The 13,995-nt window shown below is 33.0% G+C and overlaps 1 protein-coding gene across 1 annotated transcript in view; it reads right to left on the minus strand.

Moving 5' to 3' along the window:
- The window catches only part of LOC149784893 (cysteine-rich venom protein ophanin-like), a 37,703-nt gene that overhangs the window by 894 nt on the left and 22,814 nt on the right, over nucleotides 1-13,995 (minus strand). The window contains exons 6-9 of the mRNA XM_089931263.1: nucleotides 9,401-9,486; nucleotides 9,056-9,144; nucleotides 5,075-5,182; nucleotides 4,396-4,515 (exon numbers count right to left, since the gene is read on the minus strand). Coding sequence (XP_089787389.1) covers nucleotides 4,396-4,515; nucleotides 5,075-5,182; nucleotides 9,056-9,144; nucleotides 9,401-9,486 — 403 coding nt within the window. The remainder of the gene's footprint in view (nucleotides 1-4,395; nucleotides 4,516-5,074; nucleotides 5,183-9,055; nucleotides 9,145-9,400; nucleotides 9,487-13,995) is intronic.

Here is a 13,995-nt window from a genome sequence, read left to right on the forward strand (position 1 = left end):
TCTCATTTAAATGGAGTACCTAAATTGATATTTAACAAAAACAATGTTTTATTGTTTATTATTTGCATTGCCATAGAAGCTCCTTAGACCTGATCTGTAATTCCTGAGCAAGCTAAATTTATTTTCCAAAATTAATGAGCATATACGCAAATGATTGAATATCTACGTCCTTTTAGCAGATTTACAGAAATATTTGACAATTGAATTTATAAAACTGTACTGTCACAAATGATACAACCTTACCATTTCAAAAATTAAACATCTCCTCATATATCTAATAAAAAACCGTAAATTTTCTTTTAATTACATAATTTTTAAAGAAGAAAACCGTCAATTTGCATGGGTTTTCTCTATTCTGTGCCGATGCAATTAAAATCTGAATTACTACATCGGTAAATTTTACAATATTTTGGGGAAACCGACGTGTTACAAACTTAACTTGTACATATCATGCATCAAAACGTGGTTTTCATTGTCAAAATTATGTCTGTATTGCTAACACATTTCATGTGGTTTTTGTTGTCAGAATAATGACTGTATTGCTAACACATTTCATGTGGTTTTTGTTGTCAAAATAATGGCCGTATTGCTAACACATTTCATGTGGTTTTTGTTGTCAAAATAATGACTGTATTGCTAACACATTTCATGTGGTTTTTATTGTCAAAATAATGACTGTATTGCTAACACATTTCATGTTGTTTTTGTTGTCCAAATAATGACTGTATTGCTAACACATTTCATGTGGTTTTTGTTGTCCAAATAATGACTCTATTGCTAACACATTTCATGTGGTTTTTGTTGTCAGAATAATGACTGTATTGCTAACACATTTCATGTGGTTTTTGTTGTCAAAATAATGACTGTATTGCTAACACATTTCATGTGGTTTTCGTTGTCAAAATAATAACTGTATTGTAACACATTTCATGTGGTTTTTATTGTCAGAATAATGACTGTATTGCTAACACATTTCATGCTGTTTTGTTGTCCAAATAATGACTGTATTGCTAACACATTTCATGTGGTTTTTGTTGTCAAAATAATGACTATTGCCAACACATTTCATGTGGTTTTTGTTGTCAAAATAATGACTGTATTGCTAACACATTTCATGTGGTTTTTATTGTCCAAATAATGACTGTATTGCTAACACATTTCATGTGGTTTTTGTTGTCAAAATAATGACTGTATTGCTAACACATTTCATGTGGTTTTTGTTGTCAAAATGATGTCTCTATTGCTAACACATTTCATGTTGTTTTTGTTGTCAGAATAATGACTGTATTGCTAACACATTTCATGTGGTTTTTGTTGTCAAAATAATGACTATTGCTAACACATTTCATGTGGTTTTTGTTGTCAAAATAATGACTGTATTGCTAACACATTTCATGTGGTTTTTATTGTCCAAATAATGACTGTATTGCTAACACATTTCATATGGTTTTTGTTGTCAAAATAATGACTGTATTGCTAACACATTTCATGTGGTTTTTGTTGTCAAAATAATGACTATTGCTAACACATTTCATGTGGTTTTTGTTGTCAAAATAATGACTGTATTGCTAACACATTTCATGTGGTTTTTATTGTCCAAATAATGACTGTATTGCTAACACATTTCATGTGGTTTTTGTTGTCAAAATAATGACTGTATTGCTAACACATTTCATGTGGTTTTTGTTGTCAAAATGATGTCTCTATTGCTAACACATTTCATGTTGTTTTTGTTGTCAGAATAATGACTGTATTGCTAACACATTTCATGTGGTTTTTGTTGTCAAAATAATGACTATTGCTAACACATTTCATGTGGTTTTTGTTGTCAAAATAATGACTGTATTGCTAACACATTTCATGTGGTTTTTATTGTCCAAATAATGACTGTATTGCTAACACATTTCATATGGTTTTTGTTGTCAAAATAATGACTGTATTGCTAACACATTTCATGTGGTTTTTGTTGTCAAAATAATGACTATTGCTAACACATTTCATGTGGTTTTTGTTGTCAAAATAATGACTGTATTGCTAACACATTTCATGTGGACTTTGTTGTTAAAATAATGACTGTATTGCTAACACATTTCATGTGGTTCTTGTTGTCCAAATAATGACTCTATTGCTAACACATTTCATGTGGTTTTTGTTGTCAAAATGATGACTGTATTGCTAACACATTTCATGTGGTTTTTGTTGTCAAAATGATGACTGTATTGCTAACACATTTCATGTGGTTTTTGTTGTCAAAATAATGACTGTATTGCTAACACATTTCATGTGGTTTTTGTTGTCAAAATAATGACTGTATTGCTAACACATTTCATGTGGTTTTTGTTATGAAAATAATAACTGTATTGTAACACATTTCATGTGGTTTTTATTGTCAGAATAATGACTGTATTGCTAACACATTTCATGTTGTTTTGTTGTCCAAATAATGACTGTATTGCTAACACATTTCATGTGGTTTTTGTTGTCAGAATAATGACTGTATTGCTAACACATTTCATGTGGTTTTTGTTGTCAAAATGATGACTGTATTGCTAACACATTTCATGTGGTTTTTGTTGTCAAAATAATGACCGTATTGCTAACACATTTCATGTGGTTTTTGTTGTCAAAATAATGACTATTGCTAACACATTTCATGTGGTTTTTGTTTTCAGAATAATGACTGTATTGCTAACACATTTCATGTGGTTTTTGTTGTCAAAATAATGACTATTGCTAACACATTTCATGTGGTTTTTGTTGTCAAAATAATGACTGTATTGCTAACACATTTCATGTTGTTTTGTTGTCCAAATAATGACTGTATTGCTAACACGGTTCATGTGGTTTTTATTGTCAAAATAATGACTGTATTGCTAACACATTTCATGTGGTTTTTGTTGTCAGAATAATGACTGTATTGCTAACACATTTCATGTGGGTTTTGTTGTCAAAATAATGGCCGTATTGCTAACACATTTCATGTGGTTTTTGTTGTCAAAATGATGACTGTATTGCTAACACATTTCATGTGGTTTTTGTTGTCAAAATAATGACTGCATTGGTAGCACATTTCATGTGGTTTTTGTTGTCAAAATGATGACTGTATTGCTAACACATTTCATGTGGTTTTTGTTGTCAAAATAATGACTGTATTGCTAACACATTTCATGTGGTTTTTGTTGTCAAAATAATGACTGTATTGCTAACACATTTCATGTGGTTTTTGTTGTGAAAATAATAACTGTATTGTAACACATTTCATGTGGTTTTCATTGTCAGAATAATGACTGTATTGCTAACTCATTTCATGTTGTTTTGTTGTACAAATAATGGCTGTATTGCTAACACATTTCATGTGGTTTTTATTGTCAAAATAATGACTGTATTGCTAACACATTTCATGTGGTTTTTGTTGTCAAAATAATGACTGTATTGCTAACACATTTCATGTGGTTTTTGTTGTCCAAATAATGACTGTATTGCTAACACATTTCATGTGGTTTTTGTTGTCACAATAATGACTGTATTGCTAACACATTTCATGTGGTTTTTGTTGTCAAAATAATGACTGTATTGCTAAATATTTCATGCGCTGATACTGTTAAAGTGGGAAACTGAACATAACAGAGCAGATGTATCTGAGAGAAAATATTGAAAGAACAGATTTTAATGATTGTGAGTTTACTTTAATTGCTTTTCATTCTTCATTTTCTTAGTTTTTACAATCAAACGTTGCGTGACTTTAGGAAGCTTGCAGTCTAGCAGGTAGGAGACACTGTATCCAATTTTCGATCGTTACTTAATTTCGGTTTGCAACCAACACTTATGAACGTATGCATTATCCATTGTTTTCAAACACTAATGCCATGGAGCTAAAATTGCTACTTACAAAATGCTGTACGGAATTTAACAAGATTTTTTTTATCTAAGAAAGGTTTACCGTTTGTAACGGAATATTATTACATGTATACTATCGTGGGTGAAACGTAACAGCAGTTCATAAAAGCTCAGAAACTGATAGTTTCCACGATTGATGTAGAAAAATTGAAGTCTCCTATTAGCTGTTTGGAGTTCGTTTCTAGGCATTTTTTGAAGGCACCTCGTCGGCTGTATAAATGTCGACAAGAGAATCCAGAGTTGGCACATGTTAGGACATGCATGCACTTTTTGAAGTGGAGGAAGAGAGAGAGAGTAGAAATATGAAATAGACCTAAATGTTGAATTACTTTAATGAATAACATACATAAGGACAGATGGAAAATGAAAGTAGCTTCAAAAATGTTATCGCTACTGTGGCGATCAAGGTGGCATCGCTACTGTGGCGTTATCATTTGTCTCACACAGATCTTTAAATATCTCTCTATGAAATATATAACAAAAGATATGAATACGTACAAGGACAGATGTTACAGAGTTTAGGACAGTTCTGAATCGTCATCACGTTTGTGTTGCAAGAACCTTTACTGTAAACACTTCCACCACATTGAGAGTTGTCATGGCCTCTTGTGCAGTTTACTGAGCAATACAAAACATTTAATGTACATTAACGAAGTTTGTGTAATCGAATGGTTTAGTAAATAATGCAATAATTGTAAATTTGTATGGGTTTACTAGCATTCATGACGTTTCCTTGCAAATAATACAACAGTGTATTCATTTATTATTTAATTTGTTATTGTTTTATTTAGAGAATGCATGTTTCGGTCATAACGTTTCTCTTGATATAACAGGGAAAGCTACATTTTCACGTATCTACGATACATTTCAGACTTTACTCCTATGCTAAATCACATTATACAGTAATATGATCTCAAATTAAATCACAAACAATTCAATCATTGTTTCAACTTTGACTATTAAGAAAGTCAGTTATGCAATTGTAAAAAGAAGTCACTTGATAGCAGTTAATCAAATGTTTTCAAAGTAAATGTTGGTTTCAAAGCCTTCAAAATGAAAGTAGATTTCTATTTCAAACGGGATAATAATTTTGTATTTTTGCATCAGACTTTGTTTTCGCTAAATGTTTTGTACACTCACATACATTAGGATGAAGCACTTCTAAAGAATTACATACATGTGCAGCTGTTTCCATCATAGTAGTGTGTGGCGTCTGGGCAGGAGCACGTGCAATTGTTCCAGTTAATGGTTCCATCATTGAGACAGACAAGTCCATTACAACCGTCTGAAATTTTGAAACAGCTGTGTTAACAGTGGCATATAAATACAGAGTAGACTTCAAATGACTGGTGTGGCGTGACGGGGTGTTATGCCGTCACTGTGGTAGGTGTGGGGTGGGGTGCTTCCAATATTTTATTTAAATTGCTATAGAAGTCTCACCCAGGCTCGATTTTGGTTAGACGTTAAATTAGTGAAAGATAGATGTAAAGCTCCGAGCCCCCAGTTAGCAATACCGACGGATAAATGATTGAATATACAAAAAAGTAAAATGCAAGAATAACAATTTAATGACAATTCAATAATCAAGTGATTAAAATTTCCCAAGTACTCTCCTTCTGCTCGACCCTGTGATACCTTATTTCATCATTTGATTTGTAGTGTGAGATAGTTTTCCTCCTGTGCGTGTATTCCAATCATATGTTTATTTTTCTCTCCTATTCCTCTAATTCCTTCTCCTCTTCCTCCCTTCTCAAAATTCCTTCTCCTCCTCGACTTCTCTATACTTCTTCCTTTCCAAGTTCTCCTTCTCGACTCCTTTTCCTCTTCCTCCTCCTCAACTCTATACCGGCTAGAATTGTCGACTCCGACTGCCCTGCTAGTCTTACTTCAGCTTCCCTCTTAGAAACTAGGGACTCACTGAACCGGAAGTTCTGTCCTCCAAAAATCTTCCTGTGAAAACACAAGGACGGTACAATATTTTCCTTAGCCCTCTCATCTCACACTACACCCAGCCTATCATCAGATAACGGCTATTAAATTTCTTCGGTCACGCATTCATTAACATCGAAATACTCATATACTCTTGTATGGTAAAACAACGTCGTAATAAAAGCACGATAACAATTACTTCTAATACATACAATAATTTGCGTCACATCAGTACATATCCCTAATCCCATTATACTAAACAATATCACAGCAGTCAGACGCATTTCTTGACATGACAGCTCATATAAGTAACACAAATATTCAAATATCCATGCATCCATAGTAACTGATCTTACACACTTCAACCATTTTCCAAATTCGCAAATCAAGCATGTGTAAATTCTAACGTAATACATGAATAAATGCACTGGTTTACTAAGAAGTAACCTAATAACGAATTACAAAATGAACTCTGACCACAAGCTAACAATCAACATAATGCTCTACATAATACTCAAATACACCTGTAAAGTAACGTTACAAAGGTAATTCTACGTACTAAACGATCATAGTAATTAAGTATACATACTACACATAATTACAATTACAATGCCGTAATAGTCTGAAACAATCGAGCAAATAACATACTGACCTTTAGGAAGCTTTGTCTTTCCTTAGAAACTCCTGTCTAAGTTTTACCGCCAAATTACGAGTGGCTCTCTCAGAGTAACCCTATATTGCTCATCAATCTTCCAAGGCTAGACTAAATTTTCTCTTGCTAGTTATAAGTTATAATTCGGATTGAAATTGTTATCCCACCATCCGTCTCAATCCCGATTGGCTGTCGGTTTAATTCGATCCAATCAAACTTATCGGGCAATGTCCTTCTCGCTGTCTGTCCACGTGGGGACGGATTTAGAACACGCCCCGGTCATTCGCGGTTCCTCTGATCTTACGACAAAGCTGTAACACCTAGGTGGGAGGTTACTCTATCTAACGCATGTGCCGATTCCATATGCCGGATCTTCTCTCTGGTCACGGTAACCTTGCGTAAGAGATTAACTCGAGCCTGCGACAATGCTTAGACAGCAACCATGGCTTGTGCTAACACCTTAGTTTATAAACAATTTACAATCAGGGGCTGAGCAAACGTGACAACTGGACTATTTTAAAAATACAAACAACACAATATAGAGTGCTTCATAATATTATTAGGCAATTGCTTAATTGAAAAGAAGCCTACTGTTTTCTTCTTAAGGAGGTACGTTTTTGTTTTTAATATTTCTCGGTGCTGTAATTCTGCCCTGTGGTGTACAGAGGTAGTTTGCACGAAAGTTACAGCTGTATACCTGTATCTTTCGGAATTTGTTATCCTGACTTTCATGCATTGAGTTTGTTTATTATTATATTTTTTTCTCTGGATTTGGTATACGTGCATGGGGTCTCTTATGCAGGATCTATAAATAGATGTTACGTACGTTGCTAGTAATATAATTAGAAGTAAATTTGTTTACGAGCTTCGGCCTGTTTCCCATCGGACAGATCGATTGGGCGGCAATTTAGAAGAATTAAGTTAGTTTCCATTTGAAGGGTTTAGTCACATAACTAGGTATTTTATTATATCAGAAAGAGTAGTAAGATCAGTCATGTGTCATATATTGTGACATCTAGTCGTAATATATTCTTGAATGTGGTTATCAGGGATGAACTGAGCAATTAGATATTTATTCCTATTTTGGATTCATTATTTCTTGTGTTCTTATTGTAAAATCAATTTCACAAAAGTTATATTCGTGGACATTTTGAATAACGGTTAATTTTGTGTTTTTTTAACGGAGAGGTTTTTTTTTTTGTTCTTTGATGCATAACAGTTCCTAAAATAATACCTTTGAACATATTTGTCTTTCAGAAAACATCACCATGTCAAAGGTCTTTCATTACAGGTAGATATAAACATTTTCAAATGAACAAATTATGGACGATTTGTTACTTTTTTGTTGTTGATTTGCTAGAAAGTATAAATTATGGATGGTTTGGAACTTTTGTGTTGTTGATTCGCTAAAAAGTAAAAATTATAGATGGTTTGGGACTTTTTCGTTGTTGATTCGTTAGAATCTATACGTAGATAAAGACTGCATGTGTTTCAGTTGTTCATTCCATTTTGTGACTTGTGTTTGCTTCACCGAGGTCTGCCTTGTTCATTTCTAACGCTAATACAATAACAATGTTCAGTAATTATTTTCCTATGACAAAATCATTCATTTTAATTTTCACGATTCTCTTTCTGGGTTTCTACGAATGAGTTCGAGGCATGCACACTACACAGACTTTTCCATTAAGAGTAATAGAGCAACAATTCAAGACAATTTTTTGTACTCCAATGCCTACTATCGTTATCTATTAAATGAGCGGCAACTTGTGCTGTCAAGATATTCTTATGTTGCCATCTGGGTGGAATTGAAAAATTTCAAATTACATTTTTACCCTGCCATTCATTTGCTAGAAAGTATAAATTATGGATGGTTTGGGACTTTTTTCATTGTTGATTCGTTAGAAAGTATACGTATATAAACACTGCATGTGTTTCAGTTGTTCATTCAATTTTGTGACTTGTGTTTCCTTCACCGTTCTCTGTCTTCTTCATTACTAATGCTAATACAATAACAATTTTCAGTAATTATTTTTATTTCCTATGAAAACATTATTCATCTTAATTTTCACGATTCTCTTTCTGGATTTCTATGAATGAGTTCTGGGCATGCACACTACACAAACTTTTCCATTAAGAGTAATAGAACAAAAAGTTAAGACAAATATTTTGTATTCCGATGACTACTATCGTTATCTATCGAATGAGCGAATTGCTGTCAAGATGTTCTTTTGTTGTCATCTGGGTTGAATGTGAAAATTTCAAATTACATTTTTACCTTTCCATTCATTTATAGCTATTCATATAATAAAATATGCGAATATGTTAAAGAAACTGAAATTACAGATCTCTTACTTTAAACAACGTCGAGGAGAGAGAAATTCGAAGATGCCTTAGACACAACAAACAAGCGACAATTACTTTCGATGCAGATGCAAAAAGTATTTCGATGATGCAATCAAAATAGATATTTAGATGATGATGTCGATAATAATGCCAACATACAATATTCCACTGATGATGATGGTTATTATTATTAATATTAATATTGTTATTAATATTACGAAAGTGATTACATACCGTGCAGTTCGCTTTGACAATGTTGCTGACCATTGCTGCAAGATGGCTGTGCTTTAATGTAAGGGGAAGATATGTCACCCATGTTACCCCTAGTAGAGTAGAAGTAAAGGGTACAAATAAAACAATGTATATATATATATATATATATATATATATATATATATATATATATATATATATATATATATATATATATATATATATATATATATATATATATATATATATATATATATACGTATGTATGTAATGTGTTGGTTTCTGTATTTAATCTTTTTCATGATAAAAAACGAGTTTATTTTTGGCACAAGATAGAGAGACTACGTATTGTCTTTAATTACTTACCCTGGTCCATAGTTACATACATAAAAGTATGTTCCGCCGGATTTTGATTGGCCACACCCTAGCAGACAAGTTGTAGCCCATATCAGCTACAAAGAAATAGAGGATATTTATTATGCGAGAGAGAAATTCTTATATGACTGGCGGATTAGCTACTTTCGAATAACGTTATTGTTGACAGTAGAAGTATATTTTGTCAGAAACAGTTCTAATATACGTGCAGCGGAAACAAATTAAGAAAACAGATTAAATATTTGTGAAGGAAAATAAACAATTCTGAAAGATTCTTTTGAAAAAATTAAAGCTAAAGTTATATAAGTAGCCCTAGAAAACAATAGTAGGCAGTATTGCACACTATGGAAACTATAGGAATGTGACATCACGGAGGATACTGTGGTATCTATGGTAACAGACTGTGACATTACAAAGGATACTGTGGTATCTATGGTGACAGAATGTGACATTACGGAGGACACTGTTGTATCTATGGGGATATAGCATTGTGAAATACAATGGAGTTTACAAAGAGTTAACGTGGTCGGTCATTATAATGTTCATGGGAATTAATCATGATGGATATCACTATGGTTATCCATGCGAAGTTTTAACATAACGGATGACACTATAGGGTCATATAAAAAATTAACATTGGGATTCGACATGGGTTCTGTGTGAATTTAGCGTTACAGACGTAAGTATGGGGATCTATAGGATAAAACAATACGGATGTCATTATGGTGGTGTATATAAATTTATCATTATGAGATGATACGGCACACAAAGGATGGGACAGTATATGTCTTATGGGAATGAACATTGGGTATCGGACAGTATGAAACTTGTGCAAATTTAACATGAATGGGTCAATATGGGGCATATGGAAATTAAATATGCAAATGGAACACATGAAAAAACATACACTATACACCCAAAAGCAGATAATGACTTAATCTCAAACAAAAACCCACACCTTACACACTTACACTCATTCTTATAATGCCATGGTACCTTCTCAGCACAATTCGCATGCTGATACAATAATATCGCTTCATCAGGTCCTATTGATCTATTTTTATGGAACAGTAGGCAACTTTTATTTTCTCTTTTGCTGTAAACAGGCTCGCTTGTTACTGTTCTATATTTAGAAACAGGGCAACATCATATTGCTGTCAAAAACAACAACGAACATGGTCGTCTGTTTTCATTTGATACTATTTATGGAGAAAGAGAGTTCTTTGTCAAATCAAGCTCACAAATTATATATTAGCGTAATATTTCGTATGCATTTATGCTGCGAAGAAGTAAAATCTCTTTCTTTTTAAAACATCAAGCCAAAGTACACCAAGTAAAACATTATAAACAGATATCAGTGTATGAATGAATGAGTTGGCAAATCAGTGAACAGAGTAACAAATCTTATGTTTTTTTTTTTTAAACTAATCAGAGGGCTTGAAAGGGTACAGTATAGTGCATAACACACACCCTTTGAATCGAATAAGTGCACCTACAAACAAAACTGAGGAGGACAATGGTGACATGTGAAAGTAGATAAATAATACAATTCAGTCTTACAGACACTGCAAACAGAAATGTCTTTATGTAAGGGTAGGCTACGATAGGACGATAAACACTCATTTTTAAAAACCAGAACCGTATTTACAACCGAGCCGTCATTCTGGCATGCTATTGTACAAATGTCTTTTTAGCCCCGCTTTACCATTCCATATTGGTCAATTTTTATACGGTGAGTGGTCCACTTCTCGATTAAAAGCACGATAGTAACAAAACAAGAACGAGAGAGTGAGCGATGGTAAGAGGTAAAAAGAAAACTAAATTTAAACAATGCAATGTTATAAATTTGGCGTAATACTTCATTTACTTGTATTGTAAGGTAGCTACAGTTGTTGTCGTTCGTAAACAGCAAGCAAAAGCACAGTTTTTTTTTCTTCTTAATTGTTTTCTTAAAATTATGACAGTTTAGGCTAAATATAAGTGAATGAATCAATTAATCAATATTGGGTCATTAAAACGAATCAAAGGGAGAATAGAGGGATGAGGGGAAAGTCCTGGCCAAAAATTATGAGGTCTTTCAAAGTGCGTGAATGGTTACTCCATAACCAATTGTTGAGTCATGGAGAAAAATTACCCCACTAGCAAATAATCTCAAAGATAACAATGATCCGTTCGGTAGCGGCCAACATATTTTACCAGGATTCGTAAATATAAGTTTAACAATCGCAGTCAATCTTGTATGTGATGCAGCTGATGTCAGCTATCAAATATATCTTGATAAATATAGTCGGGCTCAACAAGGATATATTTGATATACATTTACACCGCAAGTACCTCCTGGATATTTGCTTGTACAAGAACAGATCAATACGATTTATCTACGTTGTCATAATCCGTTATTATCAAGAATACCTTTCAAACTTACTGACCAATCCAGACACTTAATTGATTTAAGAAACGGAAATTTGAATATAAATCTCTATGTAAGATCTTAACGATTTTTGACCATAAAGATATTTTTATAGAGTGTTTTACAATTAATTATTTAATCAAGAGGTATTATATAATGTACCAACATGTGAGAGTTTTTATACACGACAAAGAAGTACTTGAGAACGCCATCAGAACAATAATGACACCACCCCCAGTCAATACAGAACAATTTAGTGTTAATATAATTATTGACGAATACGGCAATGGAAAATATTTGTTGACGCAGGAACAATTAAATGAACCACAGCGAGAACATATTATCATGATTGCGTGTGATAGAGATCAGATTATCAATGATGCATGTTTTAGTATTAAATTAGATCGGCTTAAAACTGTTGTCTAATTCTTCTAATTGATGGGTATATTAAAATAAAATAAGATAAAAATGTCATAAAAATTACAGACTGAATTTTGTTTTTACTGATCTATCTTTCATCACTACTTTCACAAGTGACGTTGTTGCTACAGTCACTGACAGCACTTTCGCTTTCACTTTCACTAATGACAGTGCTTTCGTTTTCACGATCTGACATAATCTTTGTTAATTATCTCAACGTGTATTGATAATTTTTTTTTAGTTTTGTATTCGTGAGACAATTCTGATCAAATTTTTTCGATCGCGCGTGAAAACGAGACGAATTTTTCGACTTCTGTTTCCACTTCGCAAAGGATTTGAACATAACTTGCTGTATGAGCTTAATGAATGTGTACTCTGCTGGTAGTGTACATCTATCTTCGAATTTACTTTCTAGTAATGATTTAAAATCACAAATAATTTTCTCAGGTATATTTTCATCAGATATTTTTATAGCTTTATGTTTTAATTTTTTAATTGCAAAAATAATAGCATTAATATTTTCAAAGTTCATTATATTATAAATTATATCTTTAAAATAAAATTTATAACAAAAAATAAATGGTATGATGAGCGGTCATCATTCATGGGGTGCCTTCCATAGGGACCTTTTGTGACATCTTTCTTATGGTCTTCTCGGCACCCCACGAGGCTTTTCTTTTCGTCTGACATTCTTCCTGAATGATTTCGTGTGGGGTAGCCTTCAGCGAGATTTAGAGCTCAAATCACGCTACGATTTATTTTTGGAGGCTCCACAAGTTCTTTTATATAAACCCCCCAGCGAATCTTCAAAACGAAACAAAATTTTAGAATATACAGAAGGTTGTCTATGTTTTTAAATTTCATGTACACCCATCCCCAATATCAAAACGCACTCAAAACGTTGTTCGACGTGGTGAGGAGGTGTACATTAAATCCTCTTGGGGTGGAGCCCCTTCTTTCTATAGAAAAGCCGTGACTATCGAGACCGTAGACATTATATCAGTCACGAGATTCGCACGCCAACCATCGAGGATTAGCTGCTCCACCACTGTGCTAAGTTCTAATCTTACTGGTATATTTTTCAGAAATTATTATAAGGTTACCTATGCTAGAATTTCATACAAATAACGACCGCGTAGATTTCTTTTCCATTTTCCAGAACATATCGTATTAAAATAATCATATATTTGATATATTTCAGCCTTTGACAAAATCAAATTTAAAATACATATATTTCTGTATATAATAGTAATAATAATAATTATAATAATAATAATAATAATAATAATAATAATAATGAGGACTTTGTGTAGCGCCTAATCTTTAGGAGCTATAAGCGCTTTACAACATTAGACAACATCTATAAGATAAGAAACATAATAATATTGTTACAAAAACAAACAACACGAAATTAGAAAAACATTAAAAAATAAAAAACATACTGAGAATATTTTAGGTAGGAAACATTATTAGGTCTTTAAGTTTCTTCTTGCAGTCGAAATAAGTGAGCTTTGAGAGCCCTCTTGAATGTGATCACTGTGTCTTTGTGTCTAAGTTCAGTGGGCAATTCATTCCACGTTGCTGGGCCCTGGTATGCAAAAGAACGCTGTCCATATGACTTTGTTTTCATAGTGGGAATAATGAGTATACGATTGTCAGAAGAGGAGCGTAAGTATCTTGCTGGTGTGTACACATGGGTAAGGTCAGATAGGTATGTTGCACTAGAGTCCGACAGTGACATGTATCACAGAGAACA

This window comes from Sinohyriopsis cumingii, chromosome 13 (assembly GCF_028554795.1).
Source record: "Sinohyriopsis cumingii isolate HCF-2022 chromosome 13, ASM2855479v2, whole genome shotgun sequence".
NCBI lineage: Eukaryota > Metazoa > Mollusca > Bivalvia > Unionida > Unionidae > Sinohyriopsis > Sinohyriopsis cumingii.